The 23,180-nt window shown below is 35.9% G+C and overlaps 3 protein-coding genes and 1 pseudogene across 5 annotated transcripts; all 4 read right to left on the bottom strand.

Annotated features, from left to right (window-relative positions):
- Window positions 1-1,814: 1,814 nt before the first annotated feature.
- Window positions 1,815-8,300, bottom strand: LOC104902071 (NADH-cytochrome b5 reductase-like protein). Its single transcript, XM_010689735.4, has 13 exons — window positions 8,038-8,300; window positions 7,028-7,070; window positions 6,376-6,451; window positions 6,055-6,114; window positions 5,839-5,889; window positions 4,282-4,336; window positions 4,095-4,165; window positions 3,961-4,012; window positions 3,294-3,371; window positions 2,964-3,053; window positions 2,769-2,882; window positions 2,551-2,619; window positions 1,815-2,167 (listed from the first exon to the last, which is right to left on the bottom strand). Exons 1-13 carry the CDS (start codon window positions 8,182-8,184, stop codon window positions 2,111-2,113), a joined length of 963 nt encoding a protein of 320 aa, XP_010688037.1. The 5' UTR covers window positions 8,185-8,300; the 3' UTR covers window positions 1,815-2,110.
- A 2,259-nt stretch (window positions 8,301-10,559) lies between these two features.
- LOC104902073 (uncharacterized) lies at window positions 10,560-14,530 on the bottom strand. Its single transcript, XM_010689738.4, has 2 exons — window positions 11,769-14,530; window positions 10,560-11,022 (listed from the first exon to the last, which is right to left on the bottom strand). Exons 1-2 carry the CDS (start codon window positions 12,462-12,464, stop codon window positions 10,714-10,716), a joined length of 1,005 nt encoding a protein of 334 aa, XP_010688040.1. The 5' UTR covers window positions 12,465-14,530; the 3' UTR covers window positions 10,560-10,713.
- On the bottom strand, window positions 12,016-20,184 carry LOC104902072 (nudix hydrolase 19, chloroplastic). Of its 3 annotated transcripts, XM_057391383.1 has the most exons (7): window positions 19,396-20,183; window positions 16,770-16,910; window positions 16,570-16,674; window positions 16,123-16,222; window positions 15,887-15,979; window positions 14,898-15,133; window positions 12,016-12,156 (listed from the first exon to the last, which is right to left on the bottom strand). In XM_057391383.1, exons 1-7 carry the CDS (start codon window positions 19,963-19,965, stop codon window positions 12,154-12,156), a joined length of 1,248 nt encoding a protein of 415 aa, XP_057247366.1. In that variant the 5' UTR covers window positions 19,966-20,183; the 3' UTR covers window positions 12,016-12,153. The 3 variants fall into 3 exon arrangements, with proteins under 3 accessions (XP_057247366.1, XP_010688038.1, XP_057247367.1); XM_010689736.3 differs by lacking the exon at window positions 12,016-12,156 and having other exon boundaries at window positions 14,719-15,133; window positions 19,396-20,182; XM_057391384.1 differs by lacking the exon at window positions 12,016-12,156 and having other exon boundaries at window positions 15,042-15,150; window positions 19,396-20,184.
- A 906-nt stretch (window positions 20,185-21,090) lies between these two features.
- Window positions 21,091-21,880, bottom strand: LOC104902074 (auxin-binding protein ABP19a-like; annotated as a pseudogene).
- Window positions 21,881-23,180: the final 1,300 nt, after the last annotated feature.

Consider the following 23,180-nt stretch of genomic DNA (forward strand, 5'->3'; position numbering starts at 1 on the left):
TAAGTTTATGAATTTTGGTTTGGGCTTTTAGAATATTTCTAGTCTCAAGGATTTCAAGTAGGGTTGGTAATTGGTTATGGGTATGGATATGGGTATGGGCATGTACGGGGCGCGCTCTCGGAACGAGCCTGTCACTAGCCCGGTCTGGCACGTGAGACACGGTGGTTGGTCGTGTATGAAAAACAATTTTCAAAGATCGGTATGGATTGATATGATATGTGGGTTTGTCGTATTTCGGGACCCTTTTTTTTTTAGAAACTTGGCACGAGGATATATCAATCACGACTTTTTCTAGATTCGTTTCAAGTTTAGCTAAGGCTAGTTGGTCAACATAACATGATTCGTGCAAGCATTTCATTTTGTGATTGAACTTTTACTTGTCATAGTTGTCATCATAGCATGATTCTTGGGCTTTTAGTCTTGTACCCGCCCTACAGACCAATAACCTAGTAGGAATTAATCTTTGGATCAATTATCTTTCCTAATAAAAAAAATATATATATCTCAATGTTGAGTCAATTTTTCTTTCTTTAGATTAAAGTTAGACTCGTACGACAATTGTCATCCCTACAAACCTCCTTAATATTTTTAGACATTCAATCGCATGATTAAGCCCAAAAACGTGAACAAGCCAATTTACGCCAACTTCTATTTTCACAACGTATGGTATAATTGTTGCAAAATGTAAGTCACGACCATTGTTACCACCTAAAAAATAATTAGGTTACAATGCGATCCAAAAGTATGATAGACAATGGAGAACTATATTACTATTAATATGATAATATCTAGATATTAAAGCAATAATAATTAAGATATTAATATGTGGTTGGTCGTGTATGAAAAACAATTTTCAAAGATCGGTATGGGATCGGCATGATATGTGGGTTTGTTGTATTTCGGGACTTTTTTTTTTTAGAAACTTGGCACGAGGATATATCAATCACAACTTTTTCTAAATTCGTTTCAAGCTTAGCCGAGGTTAGTTGGTCATTATAGCATGATTCGTGCAAGCATTTTATTTTGCGATTTTTTACGTGTCATAGTTAGTTGTTAATATAATAAGACGTGAAGACTCGACCTCATAAAATCGACTTGATTAAGTTAATTCAATTATGGTTTAACTAGTGAAGTCTTGTCATGTAGGTTAAGATCCAAAGCTAGAAATAATGAATCTCTTTTATCTTTTCTATCTTTTATATTATGATTGTCTCTACACAAGATAAAATTAGAATTTGAGATTCCTATTTACACACTTGAAAATTTTATTGGTAGTTTCATATCTCAATGTTGAGTCAATTTTTTTTTTCTTTAGATTAGAGTTAAATTTGTAAGACAATTGTCATTCCTACAAACCTCCTCAGTATTTTTAGACATTTAATCGTGTGATTAAGCCCAAAAACGTGAACAAGCCAACTTACGCCAACTTCTGTTTTCATAACGTACGGTATGATTGTTGCAAAATGTAAGTCACGGCCATTGTTACCACCTTAAAAAAAAGTTTACAATGCGATCCAAAAGTCTTATAGACAATGGAGAACTATATTGCTATTAATATCTGGATATTAAATCCTTTCAAAAAAGATATTAATATTTTTGTATAGCAGGTAACATTATTATCGTTGTCAAAGGTAAAAAAATATTATAACTATATGGTCATTAAAATTCAACCAAGAATGTCTTGACCTAGTGATTAAGATTGAAGTGCTGTAACAAGTTTAAATCCCTCCCTTATATCCTTCTTTATACTGCCTTCGTGGCTCATATGGATCAGAAAAAGATAAATTAAAGGGTAAAATACTCAACGAACATCATTATCTTTAATCATGCACTTAGTAAAAAAATTATAAAATGAGCTTATACTCATCTCATTTCAATATTCGAACAATAGAGCTTCAAAAATGCCCTAAAAATGTTTCTCCAGTGAGCCAAATGCACAGAAACAACTGGTGTCGACTTCTCCAAGGGATTGAAACCCATAAAAGTACAGCACCAAGTATCCACTGAGCAAATTATTTCTAACTGAACAGCACAGATGTGCTCTTCAAGCTACAAGATGCTATTGTATTATCCAAATTCTTTTTCAAGTTCTGTAAATTGGTTAGATCCCTCAAAATTTGTAGACCATTTCTTCAGTATATCCAAGTTCCTTGAGTACTCCACTTAGCTGCAAAACAGTAGAACATTACTAACGTAGGTTATGATCGACAATCAAACAAGCTCATGCATTTAAAAGAAGGCCCTTAGGAGGCGCAAGCAGATACTCCCTCGCCTCCAAGATAATACTTAAGCCATAAATTTAATTCAGGTCGTCCCAAAATAATACTTCCCATATACCGTAAATGATGCCATTGACTAAGAATTTGTGAAAGACTGCATTGGCGTTGTGTGAAGACAGAGATAGAAAGTTAAGTAATTAAACTTGTGTATTAAAATAACAATGTGCCCTGGTATTTAGACAGTAGGGACAGGAGAAGAAAACTAAAGTATGAATGTACTTTAGGTAATGCAAATCTAGAAACAATTTAGTAATGTAAGCGTGTTTCATACCTCTCCTTGTGAATAGTCTTTAGCCTTGCCACCGGATATGTGTTGCATCATACCAGGCGGACCACATACCTAGATTTGAAAGAACGAATGATAGTTAGAAAACAATAAGATAAAAGAGTAAGGTTATGTCATGCCTTGGCACAAATGCTTCATTTCACCAGTCACAGGCTCAAATTCACAAACCAATGAGTAGTATGAAATGGCTATGTTTATCTTACCAAGATGAGAGAATCGTCTCCAGGACCAGGTAAGCCTTTTGAGACCACATCCTTTGAGACATAGCCTACTCCTCCTCTCCAGTCCTTTGATGGATTGTCAACGGTGTAGAATACCTGTAAAATTATACCCAAAACATTCAGCATTCCATACTTTCAATACTGATAAGAATTTGACCGGGAATGAAATATCGATACCTTAAAATTAGGGTGGCTAGTGGCAAGTATGTCGAGCTTTTGCTTCAGTAAAATATCATCAGGGGAGACATTTGCGTAGACCAGTGAAACCTGTCACATCAAGCGATAATCAATTAAATGCAGCAGCCAAATACATTTAATAATAGGTATCTAAATGTCATATAGAAGACTAGCGGGCCCCACTTCAAGTGATGTTACACATGGATTCATGTTTCGAACTAGCTATTCTCATTACATTTAGATGATGAAGTCAGATAAATTTTATTAGTAATAATGCTCAGCATTGCTCCTTGGAAAGAAATGCAGAACCAAGGTAAAAGGGCAGCTTACCTGGGTTTTATCATCTGGATTCTTCAATATAGCCTCAACTATCTGAAGCATTGGAGTAATACCACTTCCACCAGCAATCTGAACGCCAATTAGGATTAAAAGAATTATAAAACATTGTCACGGAGTATGTTTTACTAAGTTCTGCTCTACAACATTTTCTAGCATAGCATAGGCGACAAACTCCTGAGTCTCCACTAGTAGGCAGTATAGGAGCAAGTATGCTGAATTAAACTGGTACTTAAGCATTTGTAAACTAGCATTGGGATTCACAAGCCACTGTTTCTTTCTGAGATCCAGAGTTCAAATTAATATCAGCATGCACATCAACATGTAAGTAGAGATCCTGTTCTTTCACATTGAAAGGGAAGTTCCAAGAATTTAAGTTATATTTGCAACTAATATAGGGACCAGTAAGTTCATATAAGGGACAGCACACGCAAAGACAAGGAGTCAAAGTTCTGGATATTTCTCACAGGACACCAAAGATCAAATTACATATTATCAACTACACGTAGCAAGAAAAGGATATCGCATGTTCAAAATTCAAATGCACATATAAAAATGACATGCTCAAACACTCATTTCAAGATTTTAATACAAGTCAAGTGTATTGTAATAAGTAGAGTTCAACCATTATAACCATGATTTCTGGACAACCATTTCTTACCATGCCAATGTGTTTCTTCATATTAGGGGTATACCTGAGCTTTTCAATGGGACTGCACAAGAAGCCAAATATGTGAGTTGATCAACAATTCTGCAGAACTTCTAACCTACACCATCAAGAGTGAAAAATCTTACCCTTTGACTTCCACAACATCCCCTGGTTTGAGTTTTGCAAAATGCTGGCTCATTTTACCTTCTGGATATAGCTACATTTAGCAAAACATAGTGGTTAACTAACAATAGCAGCAACTTGCACGGCTTATGAAAAATTGTTTTCCTGAAATGAGTAAATTAAAGTCTACAACAAAATTTGAGGACAGACCTTGATCATTAGATCAAAGTACCCTTTAGCATCTGGATCAGAAATGGGAGTATACCTGAAATTAAAGTGCATAAACTAAGAATTAGAAGTCATGGACCGAAAGAACCATCCATAAAAAATTTCACTAACTGAGTACATCATATCTTCAAAGCAATTGATGCAGCATGCTAATTGCTCTCCAAGACAGGCAGAGACAAATATTTGAACTGACCATTAGTCTAACAATCATGTTACTACAAGAGCCTTCAAGAAAAACTATATAATATGTCATGACTCGTCGACAACAAAAACTCAGATCTATTATAATTACTAAAAGCAAAATGTGAACCTAAACAGACTAGAACACAGGATATCTTCAGGTGGTTCTACCAGACAAATTTTTTATACATGTACCCACCAGGCCACCAAATACAAATAGGACTGTCTGAGTTCCCCACATAAATACATAATCATAAGATAATCTGTTTGTGATGCTTTTCCCTAGTGAAACGAATGTCAAACTCAAGTTCTGCATGTAGAACGCTAGAATTAAATAGAGTTCCTAACAATTAAGCTTTCAGAGCCTCACAAAGAAGACCCTGGAAGCTGCACTAGTGCTAAAGTAGTGAACCATGATATCCAAATAAATAGGTATCAAGGAGATAAATGAGCTGGCGTGCTGCAATTGAAGTCAGAAGAAGCCAAATTCATACAAGGAACCTCCTTCCACGCTCCCTTTGTCGCTGGAACAACCAAGATCCCCAACCTTCATGAACTCTCTAAAGAGAAAAAGCTTCCAGATCCCGAATTTAAAGTAGTCTCAGTAAGTGGAAATTTCTATATCCTCTGATCTGAATTACTTGCAACAACAAAGGGAGGCAGATAGTTAGGTGAGGGGAGAGAGAGAGATATAGAGAGAGAGAGAGAGAAAGGTGACCCATTTGATGAGGAGAAAGAGAGAGCATCTGATGAGAAGAGAGATAGAGAGAAAGAATATCCAGAAAAGGAAGTGTTGCAAGTAAGTTGAAAAACCCCAAAATGGTAAGTGTTGTAAGTAAATAAGAACGGAGGAAGTATCTATGTCATAAGCGTAAAATACTAGTTGATAGCCATCCTACTAGCAGCTATCCAGCTAATACGGCATGTTCAATTTAATCTTATACTTATCATGCTCAACCTGAATGACCAGGGTGTTAATGACTAAAGGAAGCAGATAAAGAGCTAAGATAGGATCGTTGGAATGTAATTATATTGTTGAATCATTGCTGAGACAAGAGACATAACATTGGGGGTGCTGAAATATCAAGCTATTCGCTATATATTCCCAAAAACTTTTCCGCAATAATACAAACAATCTTGAAAAAGAGAATGATAAAGTTCAGGTCCATGACAATGGGAATATGGGGTGCAAGACTCTGCAAGTGCAACCTGTAGCTGGTTTTATCTTTCCACCCATAAAAAGCAGATCATGATTCATTTATACTATGGTAGACAATATTTATATCACAAGGCAGAAAAGAGAAAGGAAAGGGAGATGACATCTATTAAAAGAAATGGTTAGCTCGAGAAGACACTTACGGTCGAACGACATATTTCGTTTTCCCTTCATCATTTTGTCCTGTGGGAGCTCTACACAAAGAAACATGTGTGTTAATTTTTTTTTGTCTCCTTAAAGAGAATTAAATGGCAGCACATGGCAAGCAAGAACTTAATCTAATATGCCACAAACTGACAAGGTGCTACAGGGCACTCAGTCATTCCTGCAATTCGGAAATTTGGAATTCATCGATGTACCTTGTGAGGATGCAAGAAGCAATGTCAAGACCCAACTCGGCATCAGAATCAAACGAGAACCTACAATTTCAAAACATCAGACATATGAAATTTACGACTTCATCAGAGATTCAGATGTCAGGTAGACATAGGCAAAATCCTCCTAAGTTAGTTGAAAGTTGAAACACAATCCACATTGCAACTCTCATGCACATTTTAAGTCGAATCTTTAGTTATTCGAGAGGAATAATAGCTAACAGAATCATGCTGGAAATTGACAAACCATTATGATATTTTTCATGAGTAAATGAAATTCTGTTATGCATGGAGCAAGAGTATAACCTGTAGAGCTTAGTATTATGGCTGACATTCGCAGTCTCATGGAGTTTAAACTCAAGCCACTTGTCTGACTTCAATGCTGAAAAGTACAGAACTTATTAGTCTAAAATGTATACAGCAGACAGCTAAGAGTAACTATTGTAATGTCGGACAATTTTAATATCTTATCCTTAAATTTTCTTTTCAAATTTGAAGTTTCATAGAGTATATCTAGGATTAACAGAACAAAGAACTCTTGAGACGTATCATACAGTTATGCAGCATCACTGTCATGCAGGCCAACATTAGGGCGACCAATTGCTGGACTCTCAACAAGATGAGATCCATAGAAACTTATTTTCCAAAAAAAGGGGACAAAAAATCTGAGTCCAATAGAAGAGTAAAACATGCCAAAACAATATTTCATGCAGAATCTGAGAACTAAGAGGGAAGGGGGTTTGAAGATAAAATTGAAAACCAAAAAAAGGCACCAAATATATCTATAGCAATTAAGTTAGCGAGCCAAATAATTTTGAACTTGTATATGTTCCTCATGTACATTCTTTTTTTTTTCTATATTTTAGAAAACAACTAAAGACTGAAAAATGACAGGCAAACCAGTTCATAGAGAAGCAGGGGATCACACTAACTAAGCAATGGTGAGAGGAAAGCTCACCAACTTTCTTCTGTGATTCTTCATTGATTGAATCCAGATGAGCCTACCAAAACACAATTGTAAAACTTGATTAAAAAATTCTCTTAGACTGAAACATCAAAAGTAAAACATGAAACTCCTACATAGTTTCGTCATCCAAGACTATGAATATGATACAGGATAATATAAGAGCATGAAGAGGCGAGTAACCTATTTCGTGATACAAACCAATGACTTAAACTGGATTAGCATAAAGCTTGACATCAGAAGGTCCCATATTACCAAAGGACACATGAACCAACTAAACTTGGTCATAGAAAATCATCCAATTAGGACTCCGATCAAAAAGTACAGGCCATAAAAACAATATCCATTAGAAAGACTCAGAATGCAGCCTAGCATCACCATATCTAAACATGTAAACACCAATACAAGGAACTCGGTTTATACTACCTGGATATATCCACTACAACATTATCTTGCCACAACCCATTGTGACATACGCCGAAAAACTACATTTAGTTGCTCCCCACCATTAATTCGAAACTCGAAATAGAATCTAGTAGCATAGGAGATAGCAATTCAATTATCACTAATCATCAAGTTTATTATAAAATCCCAGATAAAAATCCACATTATACCAGTATCCCAGGCGAACAAAATTCATAACCTCCTCATTAACACACCAAAAAAAAAGAAAGAGCTGCAAACAACAATAATACCAACAATCAACAACAAAATTGAATTTGCACCCAAAAAAACAAACACAATGAAATTGCATTACAAATACCATGAGCTGATTCTGAAGACCAAAAAACCAAAAATCTACCAACAAAAAACTACCCCATTGTTCCATTTTGACATTCAAGGACTAAAACCACAAATTCATCAATCAACCCCAATAACAAGGATTTAAAAGTCCCCATCATTCAATCAGAACAAAGGCACATTAAAACATAACAAAATCAACAAAAGGACATTGTAATAAGAAATTGAAGAAAAACCCAGATGAGATTAAGCCCAGAAGTTACCAAATTAGGTGAAGAAGTAAAGTAATAAAGAACTCCACCAGAAAATGTTGCCGCAATTACTCCAAAACTGGAACTTTGTGAGCCCCTAAATGCATTGGAAAATGTGATGGGAGCTGATTTAGCTAGTCTTCTGAAGAACATCGCCATTTTTATGAGATCACAATGAGAAAGACAAGGGTTTTAGAAGAAAATGGAAGAAGACGAAAAGGAATAAAAGATTCGGAGGTGAGTGCAAAAAGAGTGATCTAGTGCAGACGAGTATACCTTTTGAACTTACGTGGAGGTTATAGATTGATTGTTTGTCCATTTTGGCTCCGTTTCGCCACACATTTAAGTCACCTAGGTGAGTAGGTGTTAAAAGTTGAAATCATTTAAAATTAATAATCGTATTTGGAGTTAGAGTTTAAATAAAATTTAAACTTAAAAATTAACTGATAAATATAGCATCTTAATTTAATGTATTGAAAATTTCAACTACCTTATCAGTTCAGCTTCTTTCGACTAACTTTAGAGCATTCCAATGGCAAGCGACAACCTTATGTTGTTTGTCATGCCACATCAGTTTTTCAATCTACAACAAATTTAAGCTACATACTACTCCAATAGTCCAATGACAAACAACAACTACTTTTATAACTTGAATTGTGTCCCACTTGCCAATTAACCTCTTATCTTGAATTCTTGACTATCACTGGTAATCCAACATAATGGGTCATATCACTTTTAAAGCAAGCTATATAGCTTGTTTGAGCAACATTGCTCACCCAAGCTATATTGCTTGGTTTACTCTAATTGTTGAGCTATTAGCTAGAAACTTTTATAAATTACAAGCAAGTCCCATTTTTCAATCATTGGAGATGCTCTTATTAACTTCAGCGCTATTTTATCTTATGTTCCCAAAAATAGCCTCAATTCTAAGATGACAATACCGTTTATAATTGCTACATAGAGCAACCAAATCGTTGATGTATGAAATGAACCCTCCATTTTTTTTTAAATCTCGACTTAGTTTTCTTCTCCTTGTTTCACTTACTTCACTTATGCATATTCATATTAGAATTATAACTTAGTGAACTTATTAATTTTGAACTTAAATAAAGTTATCCTAACTTCTTTCTCAAAAAAGTTATTTTTTTTATAATTTTGAAAAAAAGTTGTTTTCTTAACTTGTTAAAACCTACTATTATAGATTTCTTCTAAAAAAAACTTTATAATAGGTGTGAATTGAATTTGATAGCTCTTGTTCAAATATATTAGACATCATTCGAAGTTATTAGTAGTCGATATACATTGTTTGACCGCATATAACTAATTTATCTAATCTAATTTTGTTTGTATTTGTAAAAATAAGATGAGGAAAAAAGAGCTTGGATTAATATTTCCTTTCTTTGATGCTTCATTCTTCACTTCTCTTTTTTTTCTTGTTATTGAAAACTTTAAGCTATGTTTTCACCAAATAATGGTTCTATATGTATTCTTCATATTTGGCCCTATCATAATCTTCTTCTTTCAGATGAATTTTACTTATGTGAAGTATATTGAACTTATTAATCCCACATTATATTTATTAGAATTTATTGTCCATAAATTTAACTTAACCGGATTGATCTAAACTTGTTAGAACTTAATGATTGCGAATTAACTTAAGTATAGTCCTTATCATTCTTGAACTTATTTATAATTATATTTTGTTTAATATGAGTAGAATATATAACAAGGAGATAAATCCTAAATTTAATAACGTCCATTGACAAATGATTTTATCTTGAATTTCAAAATTAAATCTATACTAATTTTTTTTGAATTCCTTATATTTTATATTTTACATTTAGTTTGGATAAGAGGAAATGGAGGGAAAGCGGAAGCGAGGGGAGCAAGTTATCTTATTTGCATAAGGGGTTCGAGGTAGAACTTATAAGGAGGGTAGATGAAAGAATCTATTTTCCCTCTTTTTTTAAAAATGCATTAACATATTAACTACACTACAATACTCATTTTCTCGACATATCCTCTCCAACTCCCTTTCATTTCCCTTCTACCTTGCTATCTAAACAAAGTGTGTATCTTTCCATTGAATTTTCATTCTTTTGGATGGCACACATGAGCCATTTGTCCAGCCACCTATTTCAGGTATATGCAGATAGTGGGGAAGATTATCAAATGGAGGAACATGAACAACATTTAGTGAATTAACTGTATTATAAAAGATACTCCCTCTGTTTTTTTTTTAATTGTTCTCACTTAGAATCTTGACACTATTCATACTTAGAGAGAATCTTCTCAATTTTTTTCAATTTATAAGAAAAAATATAGTCATGTAGAATCTTGTTTGATTCGTCTCAATTAATACATTATTAATATTCAATTGTTATAATTTTTACTAATATATAATGAAAGATATTTAAGTTCAAAGATGTGCATTGGGAGATGTGCACAAGAAAGTGAGAAAGATAAAAAAAAAACAGAGGGAGTAAATCGCAAGGCTATCGATTCGAAATCTCAAATAATATGTGAAAATGGAGGGATGAAATCATATCAAACATAATATATACTAAGAAGAAAACTTCAACAATACATATGATGAAAATCATCATGTGAACCAAGAAGAAAACTTCTACTATTTTGGCTGAACCTTTGTACAGGATTTAATTACCATCAACAAAACAAAGAACAGGACTAATAATTAGGAATACTGTTTAAGTTTCTCTTGTGTAACTTTGCAGATTTTGCCCATCTTACAGCTGATCTTGCTAAAGCATCCATAGGATCAATGCATTTCTTTACAAGAGGATCGTCATGAGGTAACAGACATTGCAAATCATGGGAGGCAATGATCACGGTATTCACAGCTTTCACCAGAAGGACTTGGATCGCGATTCTTAACAAGTTGCGTGCTCCCTTCATGTCCTTCTGCTTCAACGAGATCATGGCAGGGTTTATGATGTTCTCCATGGTTGATTTATCTGGCAACACTACCTCAAACCCCTGCATATTAACTGTCAAAAAACTTCACAGTTTCAACTACAAAATGACTTGTAGAAGTAGGAAGCATTGTGAAAAGATATTTACGAAATGGAGAAAGAATTAACCCCGGTAGACTGCTATTAATGTCGAATTCCTCTACTAGGCTACTAGCACTGTCCCTGGGATGTACCAAGCTTAGGCATCCTGGGGACCTAATTGCCAGATGGACTCTGCATGCGTGCTGGGTACTTGGATGGGAAAGCACAACACACCACGAACTTTGGCACGAAAAAGTAGAGCAAGATAAGATGACCCAACGACTGGGCCTTAGTTTTCGGTCTGGCTGGCCGGCAAGAACACAAGGACAATGTACAGTGCCTTGCCAAGCCTCCGGCTTGAGCACAGCCCAGTGCCCTTCACTAGCCACCACCACACATTTTATACTACCAGCATTTTCTTGGTCGATGTTTGCATTTTTATCCCTTACCAGGAAGCTGTCTAACATTCCTCAAAATCTAACTCATTCTTTGAGCTTCATTTCTGAAATAATATGTAAACTACTTGTATCTTTCAACTTGCTCTACAGAAACAAGGATTTTTTTTACAAGCCTGCAGAAGTGTCAGTTGGTTCTATTTCAGAGGAAGTTTATTTCATTAATGTGTATTACTGATTTCTGATTTGGTTGACAGTATCTACCGCAGAAATAAAAGAAATTGGCACACAACATAAATTTAATACAATAAGTATAAATAAAAAAGACAAAAACCTGATCCTGTAGTTTTTCCTGATAAACTCCTGCTACTAAAGTAGCATCACTTGCTAGAACTCCAACTTTTACACAACTGCCAACTTCTAAAGGCCTGAATCTTGCTTCCTTAAGCTCCTTAACAACACACTCAGCCACATGAAGAAAAGGTTGCTCACAACCTTGCGAAATCTCACCATACCAAGCATGGGAAAGGTGGCAAGGCATGACTATACATCGCGCTCCTCCTCCTTCAAGAAACATCCTTTTTTCTCTCAGATTCTCGACTAATCTAACTCGATCTAATCCTGCAGAGATCTCTTCATCATTGCTATCAGAAACCAATTCATGACTTGCAGAAGACATTGCAATGCTTGATTTATAAGCATCCTTTACGACCATTGGATCACTGCAGACAATAAAAGGGATGTTTTCACGTTCTTCTCTCGAGCTCCATAACACGAACTTCTCAAGGAAAATTAACGTGGAAAGAACCGACACACCTCCAATGATACCCACAGTATTCTCTTGACTGCAGATTCTCTGAGGCTCTGATGAATTGTTTATACTATGATCAGCTTTTATAGGAGGAGAGCATGACCGTAAAGCAAAGGAAGATGAAGGAGGTGACCTTATTACGCTAGGTTTCTTCTCGTGTTTATTTACATTGTTTGCAACATACAGGGGATAACTTGAAGCAGAAAATGACAACGCCATGCAAAAATTATTGATGACTACAAAGATTTTGCTAAGAAAAATTTAACATAAAGAACAGAGAAAAGACCACAAGAGTTGTTACTCAAATATCTAAAGATAACACGAAGATACTTGAGGTACTCCTAGATTCCCCAAAAGTTTTGGGGGGTCTTAATGATATTGGAACAGTGAATAGGAATCTGAATTATTGTCATTTGTATCACTGAACAAGGGCCTACCAATATTCATTCTTGGTTTTATCAATGTGTACTTTATAATATTATGTAATACTTCAAGAGAAGACTGTATATTAGAGAAAAACTCATATCTTTTGTTGAATTTTTTGGGTTCCTATAGTCAGAACAATCAAACTAAACAAAACCAGAAAGTGGTTCAGAGAATCAACCAGTAACTCTGCAGTTTGAAACAAAAACAAAAACAAAAACAATAATAGAAGTATACACAGAATACAATCAGTTACATAATTTTCGAGTACGGCTAGTTGTTTAACAGTTAGGCATCTAAAAGAGAATGAAATGTCACTAGTGCTCTTAATCCGAGTCTAACAATAGTCTAGACTCTAGAGTATGTTGATTTAGGAATTAGGATATATTGATTATTTCATCCCGACCTCGAGTCTAACTAGACTACTCACTACAGTTTTAGAGCTTGGCTAATTGTAAAACGATTAGGCAACTAAGAAGAAATTAAAAGAAAAGGGAAGGCAGTTCACTTAACCCAAGTCTAACTATATAACTAGCTGCATAAGTACATACTACTATCACACTGGCTCTGTAAGATGAGAAATCTATGAAAATCTCAATCTATAAGAGAACATCAGTCATTTAGATTGACAAGTGAGACTCGTACCACAATACTCCGACACACGGAAGTGATATCATTGAGCTCTCACTTGATTCTCCTACTCTACTGTTTCTTGATTAGGGATATGTAGGATATTTCGCTCCAGTTAATTAGGCAAATAGACTTTTCGACAGTTTTAAGCTCGCTACTGCTGTCCGCAGCTACTTGGCCCTCTCCTGAACTCCAAATCAGAAAAAAGTTTACTGATGTACCCATTGTTATAGTCTTTTGGGTGTTTGTAATTAATGCTTTCTGTTAGATCTTGGGAATATTGATAGATGTTTATTGCTTAGACTTAGTCATCAAGATAGAAGACTGTTGCCTTCTTTCGTTCTTTTACTGATCCATGACAGTTCTATGAACGGCAGAGATAAGTTTTGAATTTGTTTTGTTATAGAATTATTGAGGCAGTATCTTTTCAATGAGACAACAGCTGACATGAAAAGTCCCTCTCTAGGGACAAAATTTATCACTTAGTATCTACTTGTGCACCTAATATTTCAGGTAGTGATTAAGATGTTATAACAAATTGACCTGATTGATAAGTGATTGTGATTTTAACATAATACTATATAGTTTTAGAACTTGTGTATGCTTTTAAAAGAAAAGGAAACATTTTTACTAATAATTATTTCGAGGGCACATACAATAACAATTTGTCTAATAACACGCAGACGTAAATTTCGATACAAATTTATCTTCTCTTTTACTGTTTGTAAATTTCGATACCATGGCGAAACGGCGAAACCTCAACCATGATCTTCATCAATGTGAAACAAAAAAAGTAATAGAGATCCACATGACTACAGAAAAAAATGGGAGAAAATTTGGAATTGGCATTCAATTCTTAACAAAATAAAAAGAGCTCGACTTTGAAATGGATAGGAACTAAAATAATTTAAACTCGCACGAAAAAATAGAATGATTGAAATACAAGTCAAAATTAAAAGACCAACAGATGTCAAATGTTACAAAAAAAGGGATGAATAAGAGATTAATGATTATCTATAGTTAAACTCTTCACAACTTATCAATGCATATATTAACCCAATTTTTTTTATGTCTAAACAGGGTAAAACCCAAGGAAGGCCATACTGGAAGCTCGGATTTAAAGATAGCCGAGCGAAAACAAATGTATCCTAGACCAAGAATGGTTAGTTTTCATCACATATAATTAAATGTACTTGTCTTGTCAATTTTTGACAATAGTTTACCAATGAAATATACCAAGTGAAGCTAACAGTACTTGAAGTTCTATGAGAGGCGCACATCAAGTGAATTTACCAAATTATCTCCTTCTCGCCTAAATTGTGGGGAACAATTCTCCAAATAACCATTCTTATTTACCAAAACGTAGAAGCACGATAGTTTTCTATTTAAATTTGTATATACTTCCATAGTCCTGTAATAATGTTAACAAAAGACTACTAGATCATATTGCACCAAAATATGTCTACTCATGCATCACAATCAAGAATAGTTATTTGCCATATAATAACGAAGCAACCACTAAACTACAAATGAAGAAAAGATTGACAATTACTACAAATTAGAGAGAGAACTATTAAGTCGACTGTCAGAACTGCTTACTGGAGCCCCTTGAAAGACCCAAGTGGATATAAGATGGTGCGCAATCGCAAAAGGCCCAGGAATAAACATGGGTGCAAGCTCTCCGCTTTCGGTGTTAAAATCGGAGGAGAGGTTTTGACTCTGCTTAACACCCTTGCATATCTGTTCTACCTTGGCAGAAGCTGTTTTCTGTGCCTTCTCATATTCAGCAAATGAAAGGGCTTTCTTCACATCTTCTCTGCTATGCCACTGAGCGTCTACACAACCAGGAGCATTTCAACATTCAGAAAGCGCAAAAAAAAAAAAAAGAATCCTTTCATAGACATAAGACAAGATATGATCATTTGTAAGGATGCTTTAGGTGGCCCTCCTCTTAGAATCCAACCTAGTTTTCCTTTCCTTAGTAAAAAAGAAAAAAGACAAGATACGAGTAGATATTTTGTATTCAGCAAATTAGGTAAAGAGTAGGTCAATATAGTTTGTTAGGAACTGTTCCAATAACTACCTTCTCAATAGATCATTTTGTCACATACAACCTTTTCAAAAAATACTTGTAATTTACTACCTTTAAAGCATTTTACTTTATTATTGTACCTCGTAATCTTACCAGATTCTTGGTGTAGTTTTTTTTGCTGAAAATAATGTCATGATGTATATGATTAATCTGTTCCATTGAGAATTAACAAGTGGTAGCAACAATAAATGTAATTTGTAATAACTTCAATAGTTTACAAAAAAAAAAAAAAAAAGGCTCTAAGTCACAAAATGACTTGCTGAAAAGGTAGTAACTGACGACCTGCTGAAAAGGTAGTAATTGACAATTTTTTCTGATTTCTCCCTCAAGTAATACTGGGGTCCTGCTTTGAATTGATTGTTCTAATGCGAGAGGAGGTAAAACCAGGTCTAAATAGAATTCCAAGCAAACATTGGGATCCTAATTTCTTTCTCAAGGTTAGAAGTAGAAGGAAGCATGAAAATGTTGAAAGGAGAAAGTTTGTGTCAGCATATACCTTCCAGCTCATCCTTGTCAACGTTTATTTCTAGAGATTTTGCATAAGCAAAGAACCCTACCATCAACTGGCATGGCATGCTGCTTGGCCCAACTGCAAAAGCCAAAAAAAGCAGACGTGAAACTAGGAGTTAAACTTGTAGAAAGAACTGACTGCAGGAAATAATTGACTATGAACATTCCAGTGCAGCAACATTAAAGAGAATCATACAGAACTTCAGAGCCGAAAGAACTTACCAGGCCATGGTTGAGAGCTATGGTAGACAACTTCTCCTACTTCAATCCCAGTTTCCTCCCACGTTTCTCTTCTCACTGCTTCTTCCAAACTCTCTCCTGGCTAAAGAAAGCAAAATTTGAGATCTTTTAAGTGATAAAAAAGGACAAAGGAACTGAAGCAAAGAGTGAGAAGAGAAGGAAAGAAAACGATGTGCTTGGCCATCAAAGAAAATCATACAGCTCAAAACTGGAGTTGTGCAAATGTTTCGAAAATAAAAGAGAAACATGGGGTCAGACACCCCCCACCCACACACACACTTAGGCAAAATTGCTTTAAAAGGTAGGGCAAGGGGGGACCCTTCTTAAGTAAAAACCAATATGAACGGTTGTTACTTGTTATTCAAGGACAAAGGGGGAAATCACTTCGAAATTTAAATTGATCACAAATTCAGCAGAGCACTCACTCACCTCTGTAAAACCAGCTAAACAGCTCCACATCCGAGGTACATATCTCGACTGTCTGCTTAGAAGTGCCCGATCATTCTCTCTATCAATTACGAGCATAATGACTACCTGGTATCAGGGAAAACAACAAGAAGAATATCATTCCATGTCTTCAAATGGTTAATCAGTATTGCAGAATGAGTGAGAGACTGGCATCACCATACTGGATCGACACGAGGATAGATTCGCTTCTTGCACGATTCATTTGAGCACTGCACTCTCCTACCAGCTTCCATGGGGATAGTTGTAGATCCACAGTGCCCACAAAAGCGCGATAGACCATGCCATTCTAGCAATGCTCTAGCCTTACAAAAACCGGAGGCAGAGAACCAAAGCCAGAGTCAGAAGTAGCGGCTTATCCATTCAAACATTAGCCAAAAGGAAGCATTGTTTTAAGGGCATACTAGCCGATAATTTGTTGGGAAAAGAAAACCACTAACTGCTAATCTCTTAACTAGTAAAGAATCTTCAACAAGAAGGCTGTGCATAAATCCACTTATAAAAGTAATAATCTAGCAGATCGAATGACTTTGCATGAAAGCTAGAGAGCAGTGAAGCTCAGGGCCAGGCCTGTCTTCTCAAATAATTGAGCTGGGCTGCGTCACCAGGCTGGATTTCATGGCCCAGATTAGGGCTAAGGTATGATCAGCTCTAATATTAACGAACTCAAATTAGTTGAAACTTGAAAGTATATTTTGCAAGTATGTACAGTATCTTTTACAGAAAGAAAGCAGACTAAAAGATGCACCTAATATATTCTAATAATATTTTTTTTTGGTGGGGGAAGATCTAGAGTAAATGTGTCGACTTGGTGGACCTATCAGTCACTTTGATACTCTTCTCCTTGTTTTCATTTGTTTCATCTTATTCGACACGTCATCTTAGTTGTGTTGTGTCGGTCAGTCTGCATAATAAACTTAAAAGATAACAATGTGTATATCGGATTCATTGTTATGAATGAAATTTTATATACTGAGCTAAGAAACTGAACTACCAGACAGCCGTACAAAGAAACTGGACAATGGCTTCAACAAAGCAAATCTGTATATATAATGAGAAGCTTTACACTATATGAAAGCAACAATGGACATTCAAGCACTTTATAAAAAGGCTCAAACTTGCTAATCGGGATCTGAGACGACATTGAGTCTAACCCATGTATCCACAGAATTAGGAAAACATGTGAGTTAGTAATTTCTACATAACTAGTTGTTCACAATATGACAGTTAAATAGCTGAAAGCCATACCCACATACTATGAGAAACTTATAATCACATCCACTAATAAGCCCAAAAAGATAGTGTGTAAGAGAGCGGGAAAGGGCATTGGATCATCCTTTAATACTTGCAATAATCTAATTGGCTAACATTGCTAGTCCACACATCATTTGAATGGATGGACTATATCTTCATCATACATTTCTAGCTTTTGGATGCAAGATCAATTTCTGCAGATATTGCACCCATGTTTTTCTCTCGTCTTCATTCACTGCAATCATGTTGATTTTGGAGTCAAAATTGCCCACCTTTGGTACTCATAAGATCCTCACACAATAGCTCGTCCAAGGCAGCTGTCTGTATCATTCATTAGGCTGTACATCCCTTCCCTCAGTTAAGCCAATTTACATGTTCCTTCGCTTTAAAGGTGAACTTTTGAAACATCAACCATTAGACAATATCTTAACCTCATTTACACTTTATTCGGATAGCAATACAGAAGGGAAAGGAAGGGGAGTGATAAAGGAGGAAGGGGAGGAGAAAGATGGAGCTCCATTTTCCCTCTAAATCTCTCCAACTTGGGAGGGATGATGTTTATTAGGAGGGAGGGAAAATGGACTTCCCTTTCCCTCCCGTTCCCTCCTTTACCCCAAACAAGCGAATTTGTTCCCCTCCATTTCCTCCTATCCAAACAAAGTGTTAATCTTATTTTACTCTAGGCGGTTGAGTAAAAAAGTTGTTTGAAAAACATTATTTTATAAAATCACGAAGCACACTTTGTTAACCTACCAAACTTATCTCATAACTAGGTCTTCTTTCTTGTCCTCCGGGGTAGATAGAAAAGGACAATCCATAATGAAGGCAGATCGAAAGCCTAAAGTTACTTCATAATTCATATTATCAGGCAATCACACGTAATAATACAATAACCCAAAGAAGATATTTTGTTCCTATGTCAGCCATTCGAGTCTAGAAATAGTGAGCTTTAAAAGCTAACTACTTTTCACCTCTATTAAATCATTCCCTCCTATGTATTGCTGAAAAAAACTTAATCTACCCAGTGGACAATTCACCCACTAGAGCTAGACATTAATGCTGAGTGACATCCAACCGAGCACCATTTCCTTTGCCTATCTCTAATGGATAAATTACCAACCGGGTAAATTCGGCATTTTCTTCAATGCAATACATCCTCATATATACACCCACTACCAAAAATATGAACACAGTCTTGCAGCTCAACCCAAGAGAGACCAACTATACATCATACATCTGTAACTTCAGATATCCTCCAAAACTGCTCCTTTCATCTCTCTCTCCTCCACTGTTCCATCAGGTTTGATCATTACATAGTATCACTCAATTGTTCAAGACCACATTAGTTCCAAAACACATAAGTGATATAACATAGTTGATTGTACTTAAGCTTAAGCTTATGGTTGAAACCCCAAGATTCGTTTTATATTCTATCAATCAAATTAAAGCAATTCGACGATTTTGCTCAAACTAAACAAGCTACAACCAACATAATTGAAATACCAACGAGAAGCAAAACTAAAGTGTAGAACTTACATGACCAGCAACAGCTAAATCAGCCATAGCATTAGGATCACACCAATCAGTAGCAACCATCAAAGTTCGAAGCTCAACAAAAGAAAAATACTTCTTCCCTAATTCATCCACCAACTTATCATCCTCAGAAACATCAATTGCCCAGAAAACAGAATCTTCCTCTGATTTCGAACCCAGAAAAACCAATGAATTTTCCTCCAATTTCACACACGAATCAGCCAATAAACCCTTGCAATCACCCAAACTAAGCCAACCCAGATGCCAATTTGAACCCGAACCCGAAGAACCCGCCAAAGGACGGCCCTTTCTGAAGGGTAAAACCCGAAATGCAGGCGAAATGGGTTCATGGGTATTGCTTAAAAGGTGAATTTTGAGGGTTTGAAGGGCAAAATTAGGGGAAAACGCGTCGTTTGATTTGGGGGTTTTGGGTTTGATTGGATTTCCGGCGAAAGCGTGAGTTTGAAGGTTGATTGCAGACATGGTGGAGAAGCGGAGGAGAGAGAGAGGAGGGGTTATTTTAGAGAGAGAAAGGAAGAGGGAAGTTGTGGAAGAAGAGAAAAATAAGAGCATTGAATTTGATGATGATTTGTTTCATTGAAGAAGGAAGATGATGATGAGTTTGATGAGTAATGAAAGGGAGAAATGTAAACGTGTTGCATCCAAGATTTTGTGTGGATTAGGAACTGTCCATGTCTTCTCTCTTTACTCCAATCGTCATTGTTTATGTTTTTGTAGACCTCCATGATTGTTTTCTGGCGGTGTGTTTACCATATTAGGAAATTTGGCTATTTTTTCGCTCATTGTTCATTTGAAATCTTCAAATGATAATAATCATATATAATAGTTATATGAGTGAAAATAGCCTTGGATGTATCGTGTATATAGTATATCTAAGTGTATGATGAATGCACTCCTATATAGGAGCACGTTTGGAATTTACTTCAACGTTCATGGATTATAGTATATAACTCGAAGAATATATATTTCGCCGGTTCTTTTTTAATTGCAACGGGTTTTTTTTATTTGAAAGTTTTTCATATTAAATCATTTGAGACTTTGTTTTTTAAGATTGGATTAATGAAAATTTAGTAAAGTTCGGTTCAATTGAATTCAGTTAAGTTCTGTTCAATTGAATTCAATTTGTTTACTCTCACAGTTTTGATTGAGTTCAATTTAGACAAATTAAGTTTATCTCAGTTTATACAAATTAGGTTTAGTTCAATTCACACAAATTAAATTCATTTCATTCCAAAAAAACAAAACTCTAATATCTTATCTTTTACTCTCTTATCACATAGATCCCACTCTTTATCTATTCCTATCGCTCTTTTCTTCATATGACTTTCTAAAATAATGTGTCAATATATAATAAGTGATAATGTTGCAATAATAGGTGACTTTCTACAACTTTTGTCCTAAAAAACAAGAATACTTGTTAGATTACGTAGTTTTAAGAGAGAAATCCTTTTGCATGCGTTTAAAATAACTAACCAGGGGACGCAAACACCACACCCCTAGTATGAGAGAGAATGACCATATACAAAGTTGGCAGAGTTCCGTCATAAAATCAATTGGCGATAGGTGGAGTAACCCATCAATTTATATGCTAGTCATTCTCTCTCTAATTTTTCTATGTGGACAAAATATTCCTAACTCACATGTGAGCTATAATCTTAACAAATTTAGATATATATAGGATGGACATCTAAGTTTACATGCACTTTTACATATCATTAAGAAGATTACAATCAAGAAAATACAAAGAAGAGATAGGTGATCGCAGGGATAATTACTCAATTAATTAGTACCCCCAAAGAATTTCTTGAGTTTCTTAACTTGTGCATGATCAAGCAAAGTCGCCTTCTCAACCAACTCCGATGGTAAATTGCTCATGAACATAGAGTCAACTGCTTGGACACCGAGATTTCACTTGGAAAACTTGCATATGCAAGAACTGGTGTTGATCCTATATTAACCTGAAAGTGTAGTAGTGTTGGTGGAAAGATCATGATGTCTCCCTTTTTCAAAGTCTTATAGTATGCTTTGTTATTTGTGTCAATAAACCCTGCAATTATTGTTCCTTCTACTAAAAGAAGGAGTTCTGCTACTCGATGAGTGTGGATTGGTACAGCTCCACCTACACCCAACTCTGCTCGTACCATGGAAATGCCCATACCATTTAAACCAGGGAACTGAGGAGTACTTGCTAAATTTGCACCGAATTTGAAAACATTTGTAGTGTTTGGTTTAACACTTAAACCAGTGTAAACAAAATCATCTATCGTGACTTTTACAGGATCCTTACAAGTGTATCCTGATGGTCCACTAGGTCGACTTAAGTCTCCAACACAATAGTCGAAAGGTATATTAGCTGAAGAGACAGAAATAAGAAGAGAACAAATGAAGAAAATAGGAAGAATCATCTTTGGAATGAGCGTTGATTGAGTAATTTTACGTATGTTATTGTATGTGGTAGATGATAACAAAGGGTGCTATTTCTAAATTTGGTTACTTGCATTTCACTTGAAAGGCCAGATTTAAATGCCTATTATATCCTCTTGTTTGTTTAAGACACTCAACATTCAACAACAAGATTGATAAAGTGGGCAAAGTTTGGTGTTAAGCTACTATCTATATTAGCCACTATGTCACTTTCATGGTCCAATTTGTAAGATGCGCTACCAAGAAAACTCTCTCTGAGTTCAAATTTAACTGTTGCAATTTGCAAGCAATCCATTCCACCCCATCGATCTCTTGGTGCGTGTGAAATGTGACTTGCGGAGTGCGGAGCCGAGAAGACCAACATGGTCGCGAGTCGCGACCTGCTTCGCGAGGTGCGGCAGACTCGTTTTTTGAGCGGCAAGACAGAAGCCTCGTCGCGAGTCGCGACGAGGGTCGCGAGGCCTTCGCGAGCTGCTCGCGAGTCGCGATGCTTGTCGCGGGTCGCGATCTGGGCTGTTTTTCCGCGACGCGCGAGGGCGATTTCTTCAATCGGTTTTATTTTACCACTTAGGGCTTGTATCTTAGACTTCATATAAATATGTTTTGTCATATTTAGGGCTTATAACCACAAAATTAGAAGAGAGATTAGAAAAACACAATAGAGAAGATTAGAGAGAGTCTTTGAGATTCAATTGAAATCTTTCAATTGAATCTTGCCTATTGTATTTGTAATCGTCTCGTTCATAGTGAAACAACTTTTTCCCTGCCTTGAGGACGTAGCTATCACATTGATAGTGAACCTCGTTAAATCTTGTGTGTCCTTTATTCGCTTTCTTGTTTTCTTGTGTGTGTGCTTGGTTGTTGTGAATTCTTGTTGGTTTAATTAAACGCTTCCGCATAACAAGTGGTATCAAGAGCTACAGGTTAACACCGGGGTTAATCGCTTTTGGGACATGGCAACAACAACCTTAAAGATCGACAAGTTTACGGGAAGGAATAGTTTTGGGCTATGGCAGATAAAGATGAGAGCTTTATTGAAACAACAAGGTATCTGGAAACCATTGATTAAGGGTTTCACAAGACATCAAAAGAGGGAAATCTGACTGGTCTAACTGAGGCTGAGTTGGAATCTATGGAGGAAAGAGCACACTCCACTATCTTGCTATGCTTGGCGGACGATGTCATCACAGAGGTTGCAGATGAAATCACAGCTGCAGGTTTGTGGTTGAAACTGGAGAGCTTGTACATGACAAAGTCGCTCACAAACAAATTGCTATTGAAGCAAAGGTTGTTTGGCCTACGCATGAGAGAAGGTATGTCCCTAAAAGATCATCTCGATCGTT

This window comes from Beta vulgaris, chromosome 8 (genome assembly GCF_026745355.1).
Source record: "Beta vulgaris subsp. vulgaris cultivar EL10 chromosome 8, EL10.2, whole genome shotgun sequence".
Taxonomy (NCBI): Eukaryota; Viridiplantae; Streptophyta; class Magnoliopsida; order Caryophyllales; family Amaranthaceae; genus Beta; species Beta vulgaris.